General features: G+C 34.8%; 1 protein-coding gene across 3 annotated transcripts in view; it reads left to right on the top strand.

The window, feature by feature from the left end:
• Positions 1-8,794, top strand: part of LOC139690276 (nucleolar protein dao-5-like) — a 147,519-nt gene extending 138,725 nt beyond the window's left edge. For all 3 annotated transcript variants that reach the window (XM_071587624.1, XM_071587626.1, XM_071587625.1), the window contains exons 2-6: positions 1,842-2,002; positions 2,668-2,881; positions 2,977-3,122; positions 3,529-5,460; positions 8,274-8,794. In XM_071587624.1, the coding sequence (XP_071443725.1) occupies positions 1,850-2,002; positions 2,668-2,881; positions 2,977-3,122; positions 3,529-5,460; positions 8,274-8,336 (2,508 nt within the window). In that variant the 5' untranslated portion in view covers positions 1,842-1,849 and the 3' untranslated portion in view covers positions 8,337-8,794. The remainder of the gene's footprint in view (positions 1-1,841; positions 2,003-2,667; positions 2,882-2,976; positions 3,123-3,528; positions 5,461-8,273) is intronic.
• The last annotated feature ends 5,738 nt before the right edge of the window (positions 8,795-14,532 follow it).

Raw genomic sequence — 14,532 nt, 5'->3', positions numbered from 1 at the left:
ATATATCAATGTACTCAAAAAATTTATGAATAAGAAAGAAAACTACTCATCACTCCTGCTTCCTGATTTCATAATAATTCAGGTTAACATACCTTCTGAAAATTGGAGTTTCTCATGTAGTTTTGTCCAAGGGTGATGTAATTATGTAGTAGGTCTGAGCTGTAGGTCATCCAACCATCTGCAAGAGTGTCCAGGAGGAAATATTAGACCCTTTGATTTTATTCTGATTCATCAAGAATTATGAACTTAATAAATTAAAGGCCACAAAGTGCTAAATGAACTAAATTTTTGTTATGTAACATGGCGAAATTCAAATTTAGTCATTTAGGAATTTATATGCCACCAACAGAAATGATTTGTCATTATGGGTAATATCACGCAAACATTTGGGTTGAAAAAGTCTGCAAAAAACTTTTCATAGCTTCCATTTGATGGTATTTGTTTGTATTCATTGGACTGTAATTTTACCAAAATTTATCATCAATTTGTGGACATAGGATATTTAAATACCAAACTATGCACTGTTTCCTATCCCAGCAGTCATGCCGACTTTTCTTAGCAAAGTACTATGACTTTGTGCTCTTCTAGTGTACAATAGTGCAGCATGGTACCTTGGATTATTTATACCTCTTAACCCTGAGGGCATATGTATACAGGGCGCATTTTAAAAAATTGGGGACTGTGTTGTTAGGGAGGATATGAATGAAGGATTCTGGAGATAATTGTACCTTTGAGGCTTAAGAGTAATACTTTCTTATTACAACCACAACACCTTACTTTTTTTCAAGACTTTTATTGCATTTTGGTTCTTTGAAAACATAATAGAAATTATGTACTGGAAGTAAGTGAGGAAAATAAGATGACCAGGTTAATTATTCAAAATGTGGGCATAGTGAACTAAGAACACTTGTTTCGATTATGTATTGGTTGCTTTAATTGCTGTCAAAATATTTTAAACGCATTCAAGTATCTATTTTTTTCTTACAGTTGTTATAATTGATTCAAATCTAGGGTGAATTCTAAAACTAACTTTTGCTTGTTTTCTTGAGTTTGACGTAATTTAGCCAAATATTTTAGCATATGCTTAGGGGAAGGTACTATACCTTCCCCTGAGCATGCATGGTATATGCATGAACCCCTCATATTGGATGGTTGCTGGTGGTTTACCTATTTCTCATACATTGCTAGTGGAAAATATGTAGTTAAAATTGTTGCTAAAATATGTACATTAGGTCATGATGGAATATTTTATGAAAATTTAATTAAATTCATAGAAAAAGATTTTTAGCTTTGAGTTTAAGATACATTCAATATTAATTCAGTGCTGTGTGTTGAATTTATAAAACTGTATTCTTTTACCTCATTATTTTTTTCCAAAGAAGGAATTTTAAAAAGTGATAGGAAAATCAGCTAGACATGTAATCCCAGTTTTAAGAATCTCACCGAGCAAAATTTTGAACCTTTCTCTTTACACAGAGGAGAATGTGTTTGAAGTGGCATGTCAGAAACATTGATCTGTTTCATTAAAGTTCTTATATTTGGATGAAATTTGTTACTCGTAGTTGATATATTCATATTAAAATCAAGTGTGAGAGGAATCCTTGACTGGAACAGGTTAGCTCATTTTCAATATCCACCAGACTTCCAAATGGACCAGTCAACAGAATACCTACCCAAAATGCTTAAGGATAATATCCATAGATGTGTTTTTATTTGGCATGATGTCATATCAGGCCCAAAGGCAAATTATGAATAAATTTAATATACAAATGTTTAAATGATTTGCTCATCAGTCTTCTTGATACACATACATTATGATATCTTTTATTTTCTTATTTCAGGCCTACCAATGTGTATATCGAAGAGGGTGTGCACAGTATGTCATGTGCTATGGAGTTTTATATATATTGGAGTAGGCGCAGTGCAATTTGTTATCGGCTTATTCTTTTTGATATCCTTTTCTATGCTAAAAGTTGGATCAAATATTTGGACAGGAGCATGGGTAAGACAATTTATATAATCGATTTAAAGTTTTTGGTTTTAACAAATCGAGGGAATGTTAATGCATGCACAGAAATATGAAACTTGGATCTTGAATAAAATTTATTCAGGTGGCAAGGATGTCCATATATTGAATCATATTCACAGTTATTGTGGGAAGTGGCCAACAACCGAGATATCATTTGCATCACCAAAATTGAATCACATCCAAAAGGGGCAGTAGAGAGGTCACATCAAATTGTGACATGAGTGAAAGATATTGGGAGCAGTGTGATGTCGCAATTGGAATGAACTCTAATTATGCCCAGTAAAGGTAGCAGATTTTGTTATGAGGAGTAATGTTCATGTTCTTGAACTTGTGCAAATTCTATGCACAGTTGAAAATATTCATTCAAATTTAATAAAATTCAGAGGGAAAGGGTAAATGGGCAGGCATTCCATAATTTTGGGGAGAACCCTTTTTGACCATGTGTGATGTGGGAAGGAAGGAGAAGAGCCATAATAGTCCAAAACTGCATGTGTGATAATATATATGGACAACCATAATTGCTCCATGGGGTTCTCTAATGTTTTGTCCCATGCAAATTTAAAATGTTGGGTTATTGTGGTTAATATGTTTCATGAGTAAAGTTCTGCATAATATTTAATTTTTTTTTTCATTTTCAGAACATTTTTATAGGAATCTTGAGCTCTATGCTAGCTTGCTCAGGAGAGTTTACACCTCTAAAACAGGAAGGCTTACTATTCCTTACAATTTCTATACTGGTAGTCAATACTGTAAATATAGTGGTTTTAGAGATAGGAGAGTGGTATTTATTTATGACAGATGATATGAAAGCTTTCATAAACCAAAAGAGTTTGAAGAATATAGTTTTCTATGGTGAGTAACAAATGGATATGGTGAATTTTATTGAAATACCCATGTGAAGTGTTTGAATTCCTTGTTATTCACTTGTAATATCATTTTGCTTGCAGCTCGCATGACCACCAGTATCAGCACTGGAGTGGCCATTCTGGCTTCTTTCTTGGACAGCCAGTTCACATTCTGCTCAATGCAGAAAGCAAGAGAGCCAAAGAATGCTAGAGAAACAATTTCTGACATAGAATACATTATGCCAAGGGTATGTTACATTATCTTATCTCACTCTTTAATGTAAAGTTTTGCAAAAAAAGGTGATTAGTTTGGTATTTAAACAAGAAGTTCCTGACAAAAATCCTATTTAATTGCTTAGTGGCCAACTAGTCTGCCATTCTCTCTCCAATGTGACCTTTGAAGAGTTGATACATTTTTTGACCTCCCCCTACTGAATAATAATTTCAATGTAAAATGCAGGAAAGATTTTGTTGGTAGATAAATGACTTAAGATGATACAGGTAATGCTCAATCATCATCTTGTCTAAACTTACATGCAAATGTCATTTTCTTGGTCTATAGGATGCTCTTGTCAAATTAGTGTGAGTGATGTCCAACAAGTATTTATGGTAGGCTGATGAGATTTGAATGATTGCATTTTTATACTCTTACAGAAACAAGGCACTCCACTGTCCAATCAAGCACAAGTCGTTCATGGTAATTATGCTCAGTCCTGGGTATTTGACATGGATACATCCGGTCCACATACCAATGCATACCTCAAAACTAATCAAGTGCCCAGTGATGAAAGCAATAAAACAAAAGATGAGGAGGAAGAAGAAGATGAGGAGGATGAGACCAGTGACTCTGGAGAGGAAGCAGAGCCAGCCCAAAGCACATTCGTGAAGCCCACAGTTCACGTTGAGCCGGCATCAGATGAGAGCTGCACTGGGGTGAGGCAGCTTAATTACATGAAGAGTTTCTCTAGGACCCCCTCCCCAGTGGGCATTTCTGAGAGCTCTTCTCAGGAATCTGAGATGAACCATCCAGCCATATATGAGTGCCTGGAAAGAATTTGCGAGCCAGAGATATACGCTGCACATTTAAGTGCAGCCAAAGCGGTGAGCAAAGACCGCAACATTCCCTCCAGCAAGTCTGCCATAAAAGGCATGGAAAGAACCATGGGAGATGGGACTGATGATGTTGGTGACGTTGAGAGTAGTAGTGGTGCTAAACAAACAAGTGGTAACTATGGTGATAGACTCATTACCACACATTCAGAGGGTGCTGAAAAAGTTCAGTATGCCTCTCTCATGTTAGAACTTCAACAAAAGATAAGGTCAAAGAAAAAGGACACTGTACAAACAGTATTAGTCAAAGGGCCAACCAATCCAGTGCATACTGTTACAACTTCTGTGAAGAGTCGTGAAACTTCAAGGGGTAGTAGTCAACAGGACTCTCCACAAGACAGTTCACAGAAGACTGACCAGAAAGATAGTGATACAGAGTTTTCGAGAGAGTTGGAAGCAGCTCTTCAGTTCCTTCAAGATCTTGAATCTCCAAACACTATAGACACTCCTTCAGAGACTTGCAGATCTATTGATGGTGCTGAAGTGCCTACACTTACAAACTCCCGGAGGGGATCAAATTGCCCCATTGCAATGACAGTCAAGTGGCGAGACAGTTTAAGTGACCATTCCCTCGAAGAGACTGCAAGGAGGGCCACGAATCGGTTGTCTATGTCACCTCCGAAGGATAATTTAGGAAATGGCTCAGCCGGTGCGCATGCGCAAGACACGGGCCGACAGGAAGTTGCAGAGGGTGCTGTTCACTCAAACGGTAAGGAGGCGCAAACTTCCTTTACTAATAGTACATCAACAAGGGTTGAGAGGAGTGGAGAAAAAGTGCCCTCTGATTCATCATCAGGTTACAGCTCTCCGTCAGCCACCACCTCGAAGCTCCCAACACCTTATTGCTCAAAACCATCATCGGCTCATGGTAGTACCAACAATTTGGCCACGTCAGATGACCATCTGTCATATGTGATTAGCGAGAAGGGCTCAACTGCAGTAATTTCGCTATTTTCTGCCGCAAAAGGGGAACGAGGATCCCCGAGTCAGGAAGTTTCTAAGAAACCCAATGGTATATTACAGTTGAATGTAGTTGGTGATGATGTGGCCAGATCTGGATCTCATAGTCATAACTCATCAGGGCTCTACAAAAATGTCATAAGGATAACTGGAGAAGGCAATGCCAGCAATGTCCACAGACGGTCACACAGACAATATTTACCCCACACTGAAACGATTAGTGAAGTGGTTTCTCGAGAAGATGCTTCCCTAGCAATTAGCAGGAATGAGGAAAATAATGTTAGCTTATATGGTGAGGCTATTTCCTCTGGGCATAGCAATGCCATACCCAAAAGTGACCAGAATGTTAGTTCCTCTCATGATTCCTCTCGATGGAATATGAGAGCCTTGCTTGGAAAGAAGACAGTTACAATGGCACCAGAATTAAAAAATGCAATAGTTCAATCTGAAAGTCTTGCTTACCTTTCTGAGCTTGAGCTGCTAGCAAGGCACAGCAGAATCAAGTCAGAACAGAGGGTAAGATGATAATTTCATACTTCTTATTTTAAAGCACCACATTTTCACAATTAACCTAATGGTGGTATGATATGTAACAATGCTAAACTTAACATTGGTTGAGGGAAAACATTTTGTCTTTAACATTAACCTCTTCCTGCTTCTTTTCTGAAAATATACTGGGACTACCACAAATCACTTACCTAACAATTTTCATTCATTCATTAAATAATAATCGTTGTCATATGATTTGCCATTTCCAGCAATAGAATTGAATGCAAAGTAAGTAGAAACAATAGACTAGTTCTTTCTATTTCTTGGTCAATTTCTCAGCATTAAAGAATATGTTAGTTTAGTGCTGTTGGTCCAATTTTAAAGGGATCTGTATAGAGAGGAACTCATGTGGAGATTAGTAGATCTTGATAATGGTGCAATAACTATGCTCCTGTGGAAATTTCTTGCATGTATAATGGTGACCATGCAAATCCTTTAGCAAGATTTACGGTTTTAATCCTTTTAGAATCTGGACAAATATTCATTGAAAATGAAGGGATTATGTAACTTTTGAGTAAAGTTCATTTTTATTGCCCCATTTTGATACTAAATCATGTCATACATTTTTTCATATTCATCTATTGTTTATATTGATTACTTATTTCTGCATTGGGACACCTGATTTTCTAGCAGCTTTCGGTCATTTATAATCAAAATCTGTATGGGCTCATTTAAGAGAGTTAAATCATTTCTGATGATACAGTGAGTTATGTCTTCATCTCAGACCTTTACCATGAAGTCAGGATACACCAACATTTTGAAACCCACAACATTATCCTCATTAATATAAACAATATCATTCATCATTACTGTTCAAATTTGATGATTTTTTCAAGTATTTGGCTCAGCAGAGATCTTCTTAAAACATTCTTGACTAACAAGATTTTAAAATATTGTACAGATTATTCACATTAATAGGTTCAACTCATTGCCCACGAACATGGCCAATCTCCAAATTAGTCTCTCCACTCATCTCATCGTTGTTTTTAAAAGTTAAGTATTCCTATAACTTAATGTTTCCATCGTAAATATATTGTTTCAATAGCATAATATTTAAAAATGTTCCTTGCCATTAAAATTAAAGCATGAGCTGAAGGTATGTGCATTATGTTTCTCCTCTGCCATTAGGACATTAAGAGGTAACAAGATAGGTACCTATGTAGCATAGTTTAGAAAACGTTAGTATGACTGAAGCAGCATTTAAAAAAATGATTTGATGTTCTATGTGATAATTGTTTTGTTGACCATCCACTAGAGTTTATCAAAAGGATAAGAATATGGAACATTCAATCTCAACTTTAAAATAAACCTACTTGCCCACTTGATTAAATTTTAGATTTTCAAATAGTTTTATCTTTTATCTTGTGCTTGTCAATGATATCACATTGAAAGCCGAATACTAGGCGTTTACTTCTACTTATGAGTTGACGTGAGACTTCTCATAAATAAGAAAGTTTACTTACTTCATTGAGCAGGCTCAAGAAATAATTTTGAAATTAATCGCATTAGTTAGCACCTATGAGAGAATTGGGTGAAATAGACTTCTTATGGAACTTGGTACAAGGTAGCATGATGGTATATTTTTTAAAATGTTAATTATATTATGAAAATTATTAGTGCATGAGGCTCTTGATTTACATACACTTTTTCTATTTGAGTACTACACAATCACTTAGAGAACCTTTAGATTTAATGTGACTTGTGCAATGCATATAGTAACACAGTTGACTCCCAGTACCTAATCAAAAAGTGCAATTTTATAAGCATTGATAATTGTTACTTACAAACAGGAGAACATAAGACCTCTACAAGAGAATATAAGACCTCTGCTGAAATGTTATTCTGCACTTTGCATATCAATTGAAACTAAAAGGTTTTTGAATCCAGTTTAAGATGAACCAGAGAATTTGCCATTAATAATGTGTTTCATAGATGAGAAAAATTAATAAATGGCTCATGTAATATCAATGTGATGAATTGAGTGAGTAAATAGTAGAGTGGAATTTGGTCTTAGAATCAACACTACCAAGTGATCTGGTATGTTGACTGATTTGGACTATTTCTGTACTTACTAATTTAATAGCTTATCAGACAGGTAGGTACATACCTACTTACAATGATTGGGAGTCTACTGTAACAATGATTTTTCTCAAACAAAAAAGTTAGAAAAACTTCCTGAAGAGTTCCTTGGTGGATGCTAAAGATTATAAAAAATATTTATTATTTAATATACCGTATTCCAGTGGAAAAATGCCTTAATTTCTCACAATCAGAATCCACTTATGCTCAATGGAAGTTTTATGTAATTGTGGCTACCAATGTCTGTTTCTGGGCTTCGTAGCTTTGCATGGAAAAGTGCACAGTGCAACTCTGCTACTGCCAATTTGAGCATATAACATTACCTAAAAAATAAACATCACTTCTAAAACTATGCATGAGGTATATGTTTGCATTATTCATGACAGAAAGCTTTGGGGAAATAGAGTAAATTTGGTGCTGCTATTGACTAAAATCAGACTAGATATGTTTATACATTTATAAAATTTTAATCTCTCTAATGCTCTGATTACATCAGCATTTAAATTTGTCTGAATTTGTAATTCCATCCTTTAAATCCTGTTTCTTTGTGTAAAAATTTGCACTTTCTTCCTACTTGGTAATATTTCATTGTATGCTGTCCATGATATAAAATGCATTATTTAAATGTTTTCATTATTAAAATCTGACAAAAATTAGTCTACTTAAAATTCTTTTCTCATAATATGTTCTACTTTTTGCAGCAAATTGAGCAGAGGGTTCATCAAAAACTCTTTGGAAAACCACCTGAAGAATCGGATTGTTGAAAACATTTCCTTTTTGAATTATGATTTTGGAAAAAAGTGAAAACTTTGGTTTCTATTCAGACTGGATATATTGTACATTGAATATGTTATAATTGTATATTAATTCATGTTTCATTTTCTGTACAAAGCCATCAATTTATTTAACTTGAAGCAGTTGTTGTACCATAAGTCACATTTACATAAATTCTATGTTTCCTACAAAAGTGTTATTCTCACGAAATGTAAAGAGTTTTTCAATTGTATAAAAAAAAGCACGCATAAAAAGTTGGTGCGCATAAAATTAAGATTTGGTTTCATTTATAGTGCATTAAATGCATAATTTGAGAATGAAGTTAAAATAAAACTCCATGTATGTGAACTTCTTATTTTCATAAATGTGATTTCTGATACATTTGAGCGTAAGTGTAGAACATTTTTTATGAAAATCTCATATATAAATTATTTTGCATCTACTAATTCAGAAAACTGTAATTTACTACTTCAGTAAAATTCATAAAAGTTCTGCAATAAATAAAATGTTGTATTTTTTTATGTAAAGAGTGTTGATTGATACTGTAAATTCCTTGCCATTCCAATTGAATAGCTGCAATGGCCTTATCCAAACTTATCTTACCACCGCCACATATCATATACATGAGAGATTATTCTAGAGTATTAATTATATAGAGAGATTTGTAATACCATAAGAATATGGTATTAGTATCATGTCACATTTGATTGCCTACATTTTTAGTTAAACTAAACAGTGATAACCCTCTCCTTGCATCCTCATTTCTTGATTCACTAAATTAACAGGACTAATATTTGAGAAAAGGATTAAATTATATCATAGAGTAATCCACCAAATTATTGGTGCCCAACATAATATTTGAATTTTCATATGTTTAGGAGTATCTTAGTTTTATCATTACAATTTTCTTTATTTCAAGAATTAGGTACTTTTGAAAATTCTTGAAGATATCTTGTCAATATGTACTCGTTTCACTCATACTTGAGCATCAAAAGATAATTTCCAGTTCTTGAAATATTATCTGATATCTTTATCCTCAGGAAGTTATGGGAAAAGAATAATAAAATACAGCCCAAGCTATGGAGAGGTCAAACATCTGATCAGGCTGTTTTGACTCTCATTACCTATAAAATTACTGATAAATTTGATCAACCACCGGCATATTTTTCAAATTATTCTCCAGCTCCAATGGAGCAATAAACGTACTGGAAATTGTAATCCTCTCTCTGGGAATTAGGTGCTCCCAGGAAAGGGAAATCACTGAGTTCATGAGCCCCCCAAAACTAACTTAATCTCCTTGGTTTGCCACATATCCATGGGGGCATTGAGCTCAATAGAATCCAGTTTCCAAGAGATTTACAAAGAGTAATGCAATACATCTTTATTTTGTCCTATAAATTAATTTAAACTATGATTTCTTCATATAGTAGTTTTGATAAATTCTAAGGTTATCCAATGTTATTTTCTTAAACCACAAAAAGACTATAATACCAAGAATTGGCAGAATAGATCTGTCTCTAATTGAGGTATTTTGTGAATTCATCCTGGTAAAGAAACGTATTGCTTATGAAACATGAAAATATTTCTGGATACAGTATTATACATTATTTCAGCTTAGGTATTGAAAGTATTAGTTGACTAAGTGTGCCTTATGTTTTCTCATCATTGAGTAGAAGGGGTATTCAAAGGTCATCCCTTCAAATCCCATGTACTAATATGTCTCCTGAACCCATGTGCCAACCACCACTTTGTCCTACATGACTTGTTCAACAACTTCACTGAGGGAGGTCCCACATCACCCACCACCAGTATACTCTTAGAGCAATTCAACCACATGAGAACTTAAGAAATTAGACAGAAGAGGGGAAATGAAAAACAATCATTTATCACCATTTTGAGGGGGCAAGGGTGTTAAGTGGGTGGAGGATTTGGCTACTGATCTTTGGGGTATGAGTTGGATTCCTGGTGACTGTGGACACCATCAGTTTCATCCAAGCTGCTTGATTTGTTGGATACCAGATCTTCCTGCAAAACCACAGGTGGCATAAAGAAAGGAACTCGACCCTGGATCTTGACTTCCCTATACTAATGTGTGAATTCACATTAAGGCTTAGTAGGGGGTGAGTATTTCCAGTCCCCTTATGAAACTACCATCAGTATAATTAATGTGGCTCTTTAATCAATCTTTTTATGGGATCGGTAGGTCCCTAATACATCAGAACATAGCTAAGTATCAAATATAAAAAATACCATACTATGAGTATGTTATAATTACTGGTTTGAGAACATGAACCATATCAAATTATGAATGGGTTTTAATTGAATTGGATATTCCCCTTGGCTTAGCCATAAGTGGGAAAGCCTTTGGCTTGAACCACTCAGGCTATGAAACATCATTACATTTCCACCTGTTGCTTTTTGCTGATATCTGGGATGTAATTTGTTGACATGCCTTGAGCCTTCCCAGTTTTGGTTATGTATATTTTTCAAATATGTGCATGCATTAAAATGCAAATGCATTTATTTATGCTGTCTAGTTCACTAAATGTTTTGCAACTATGTGATAATTTGCTAATTTATGTAATAAAAGGTTGTGATTCGCAAGGGAAAATAACAGTTTCATGAAAACATATATGACAACATGCTAAGACTCTTGGGCAACAATCACTTCATAATGACCCTCAAATGAAAATGATTCACTTAAGGTGTAGAGTAGCACAGCAATTAAAGTCTCCTCATGGTTCCAAATTCTCTTCCAAAACAATGTAGTAGGTAATGCATGTAGAAAACTAAAACTGGTCACTCCTTAAACACATTAAACAAAAATCAATTCCTCTTCATTAACTTTGGCAAAATATTTTTTAATTCTCAACAGCAAGTATAATGGCAAAATTCTAAGTAATTTAGCATCTAAATAGCATTTAAAAGCAATTAATTGTTGAAAAAACACTAATTATTTGATTGAAATATCATTAAATATACAATCTAAAACACCTGTGTACTTAAAATTCAGAGAAAAATACTACTTCCATCCTTTTCTTCCCTACATCTAGCAATCCAGGATTTTTTTGGTAGTAGTTCTAAATTCTAGTGGATTCCTAGTAGGTGGTAAGTAGCAGCCAATAATGAGATTGGACATCAATTTATAGCTTAGCACGGTGTAGGTAAATGTGGGGAATAACTAAAGATATTAATCATGGTTGACCCATCTCACCTTTGAAGGATGGATTCTGCACTGTCACAAATAATGTCCAGATAAGAAAAAAATCCAAGTACGAAAATGATAGATAGACTACGTTGCTTAAAAATTGAAAGTGGTTCCCGTGTTTGTAGTGACAGGACCCCTAACCAGCATTTATACTTTGAATCCACAGAAGGCAATGATTGCAGATATGGAATGAAAAAGCCATGGTAGGTTTTAATTCATTTGAAGAGAATCTCAAAATACCTAGTCTTCTTGGTAGATCAATGAGCTAAATATTTCCTGACTAACCTGATGTGCATGACTTCACATCTCACCTTGGCAATGAATGTTCTATTGTCTCAGAATGGATTTTCATTTTTTTTTAGTTTATGATGTGATATGAGTATCACTATAGCAATCAGAACATCTTAGAAACTGAGCTACTTCTACAACTACCTATAGTTTTTTCGGGAGTGCAAGGAACATTTATTATGGTTATATGGACAAAATATTTAAGTTTCAAATTTGTCCAGATCTATAAATATAAATTACTCTCATAGTGATCAATGTTAGATTATGCATTCAAATGGTTGGCAACTATGTTAGCCAGAAATTGTATGAGAAACAAAGTGGAATCAACTGTCATCAGAGCAAAGGAATATTGCAAAACTATGACAGCAACAACTAAAATTAATTATGCATACAGGAGGATTACTGCCTAATGTTCACCTATCTACCAATATGACTTAGTTAATCAAACCTGCATAATTCCAAAAATAAACATTTTAACCTATTTTTTTCAAAAATATTTAAAGGTGCTTTTAAATTGCAATTAAAATAAAAGTACATTTTCAGTGCATGGATGAGAAAAATTTTTAAATTAGACAATAAGAGAATGAAAATAATCTCTGCGATGACTAAAAGGGTTCAAGTATTCCTCATGTGGATGATGATATTAATGTGTTTTATGAATGGAAAAAATGTTGAAAAAAAGGAGCCAGTTAGTTTGTTATAAAATGAATGATGAAAATTTAGTCCGGTAGGTATCAAATGTATGTAAGCATCATTAATTTAAGACCTGTTGTTTTTCAACACATCCAGAAGCATGATCTTGAATACAGAAAGAGACACATTTTGCTATAATGTATGGATACATCCCTCCCCGGACTACAACCTTGACGTGGTGGAAGGGCTTGTGTGTTCTGATGACCCCTAGAGCTGTGCTGGCGGGAGTAATAATAATTGCTCCTGGTAGGGTCGCCCATGCCAGATAGGTCGAAGGTTAGGAGCCAGACGAAAGGTAGTCCACACAGCGTCTGCTCCTCAGTGAGGCGGCTGCAATGGCGTCTGACCCCAGCGGGGCAGCCAGTAAGTGATGGTGTCATGTTAAAAACACTATTGAGGAAGGCAACCGGAAACCACCTCAATCATCATTCCCAAGACAAATATGATAGTATGGACACATATCAGGACAAAACTCCATTGCTCATGGAAAGGATCCCAGATACAAGATTACAGAGTCCAAATGTGAGAGTATGATATGATTTAGAAATATAATGAAGTCAGATGCTCAACATTTGTCCCTACTTATTTCTTCCTTAATCAAACTCAATGAAAGCATGTGTAAATTCTAGTCATAGTTGGACAGTCTATATCTATAAAAGTTTACCCTACCTCATTAATTAAATTATCCACAAATCACTAAATGTGATCAAAATTATTTGCAATATGTATCTACTTGCCATTCCCATTCATAACTTACCTATTTAGGAACTAATAATTTAACAGAGATATACTCTGAATTTTTCTTAGTTATCTTTTCTTAGAAGTGACCTTAGTTATCCAATGTTATGGAACGTTCTTAAGGACGAGGTGATTAACTTCAAAACCATTCCAAACCATTTGCAGAAAGTCAGTAAACTGAAAGCACCCCTACAAAAAGCATTCAGACATATTTTTATCTTAATTTATGGAATATTTTCCAAAGTTATATATATATATATATATATATATATATATATATATATATATATATACATATATATATATGTGTATATATATATATACATATATATATGTATATATATATACACACACGAGGGTCATCCGGAAAGTAGTACCCGTTCGTGCCGCATGAAGTGCTGACGACGCGAGTAGCCGCTGGACGAGGTCAGATAGCTTCAGTGGCTTGTCTGCCTTCTCTGAGCCAAGTTGCGTGACGCTAGCATTGCCTGTGTTGTTTCTGTGATTGTTTACAATGTTTAAAAATATTGAGAACGCCGCCAGTTGTGAAGTGAGGGCAGTGATTAAATTCCTCAATGCAAGAAACGTTCGCCCATGTGATATTCATCGCCAATTAAAGGAGGTGTATGGAGACAATGTAATGGACGAGTCGTCTGTTCGGCGGTGGTGTCGCAACTTCAACATGGGGAGGGGGAACACACACGACGATGAGCGTTCGGGGAGACCGTCTGTCATTACAGACCAACTGGTGAGCTCAGTTGACGAATTCGTGAGGAACGATCGGCGCGTCACAATTGATGACATCTGTGAGCATTTTCCCAATGTTTCTCGAACAATTGTTCATGAAATTGTTAAACACCATCTGCATTATGCAAAAATTTGTGCAAGATGGGTCCCTCGCGTATCTCAATGAGCTGGCGGCGAAGGACTATGCAGCAGGAATACAGAAACTTGTCACACGTTATGACAAATGCCTTAATTTGCTTGGAGATTATGTTGAGAAGTAGTTTAAAGTATCCTCTTTCAAATAAAATTTTTTATGTTTGTTAATATTTACTTTTGTGTCTTTATTTCACGAACGGGTACTACTTTCCGGATGACCCTCGTGTGTGTGTATATATATATATATATATATATATATATATATATATATATATATATATATATATATATATATATATATATATATATATATTATTTTTTCCACAGTTATATATCACATATATTAGGAATTTGACTTGGTTCTACTAGAAACGACA

Source organism: Hetaerina americana, unplaced genomic scaffold (genome assembly GCF_022747635.1).
Source record: "Hetaerina americana unplaced genomic scaffold, ioHetAmer1.1.p SCAF_3, whole genome shotgun sequence".
In the NCBI taxonomy this organism is placed as follows: domain Eukaryota; kingdom Metazoa; phylum Arthropoda; class Insecta; order Odonata; family Calopterygidae; genus Hetaerina; species Hetaerina americana.
The sequence above is the reverse complement of the archived record's forward strand: the minus strand, read 5'-3'. Positions and strand labels throughout refer to the sequence as shown.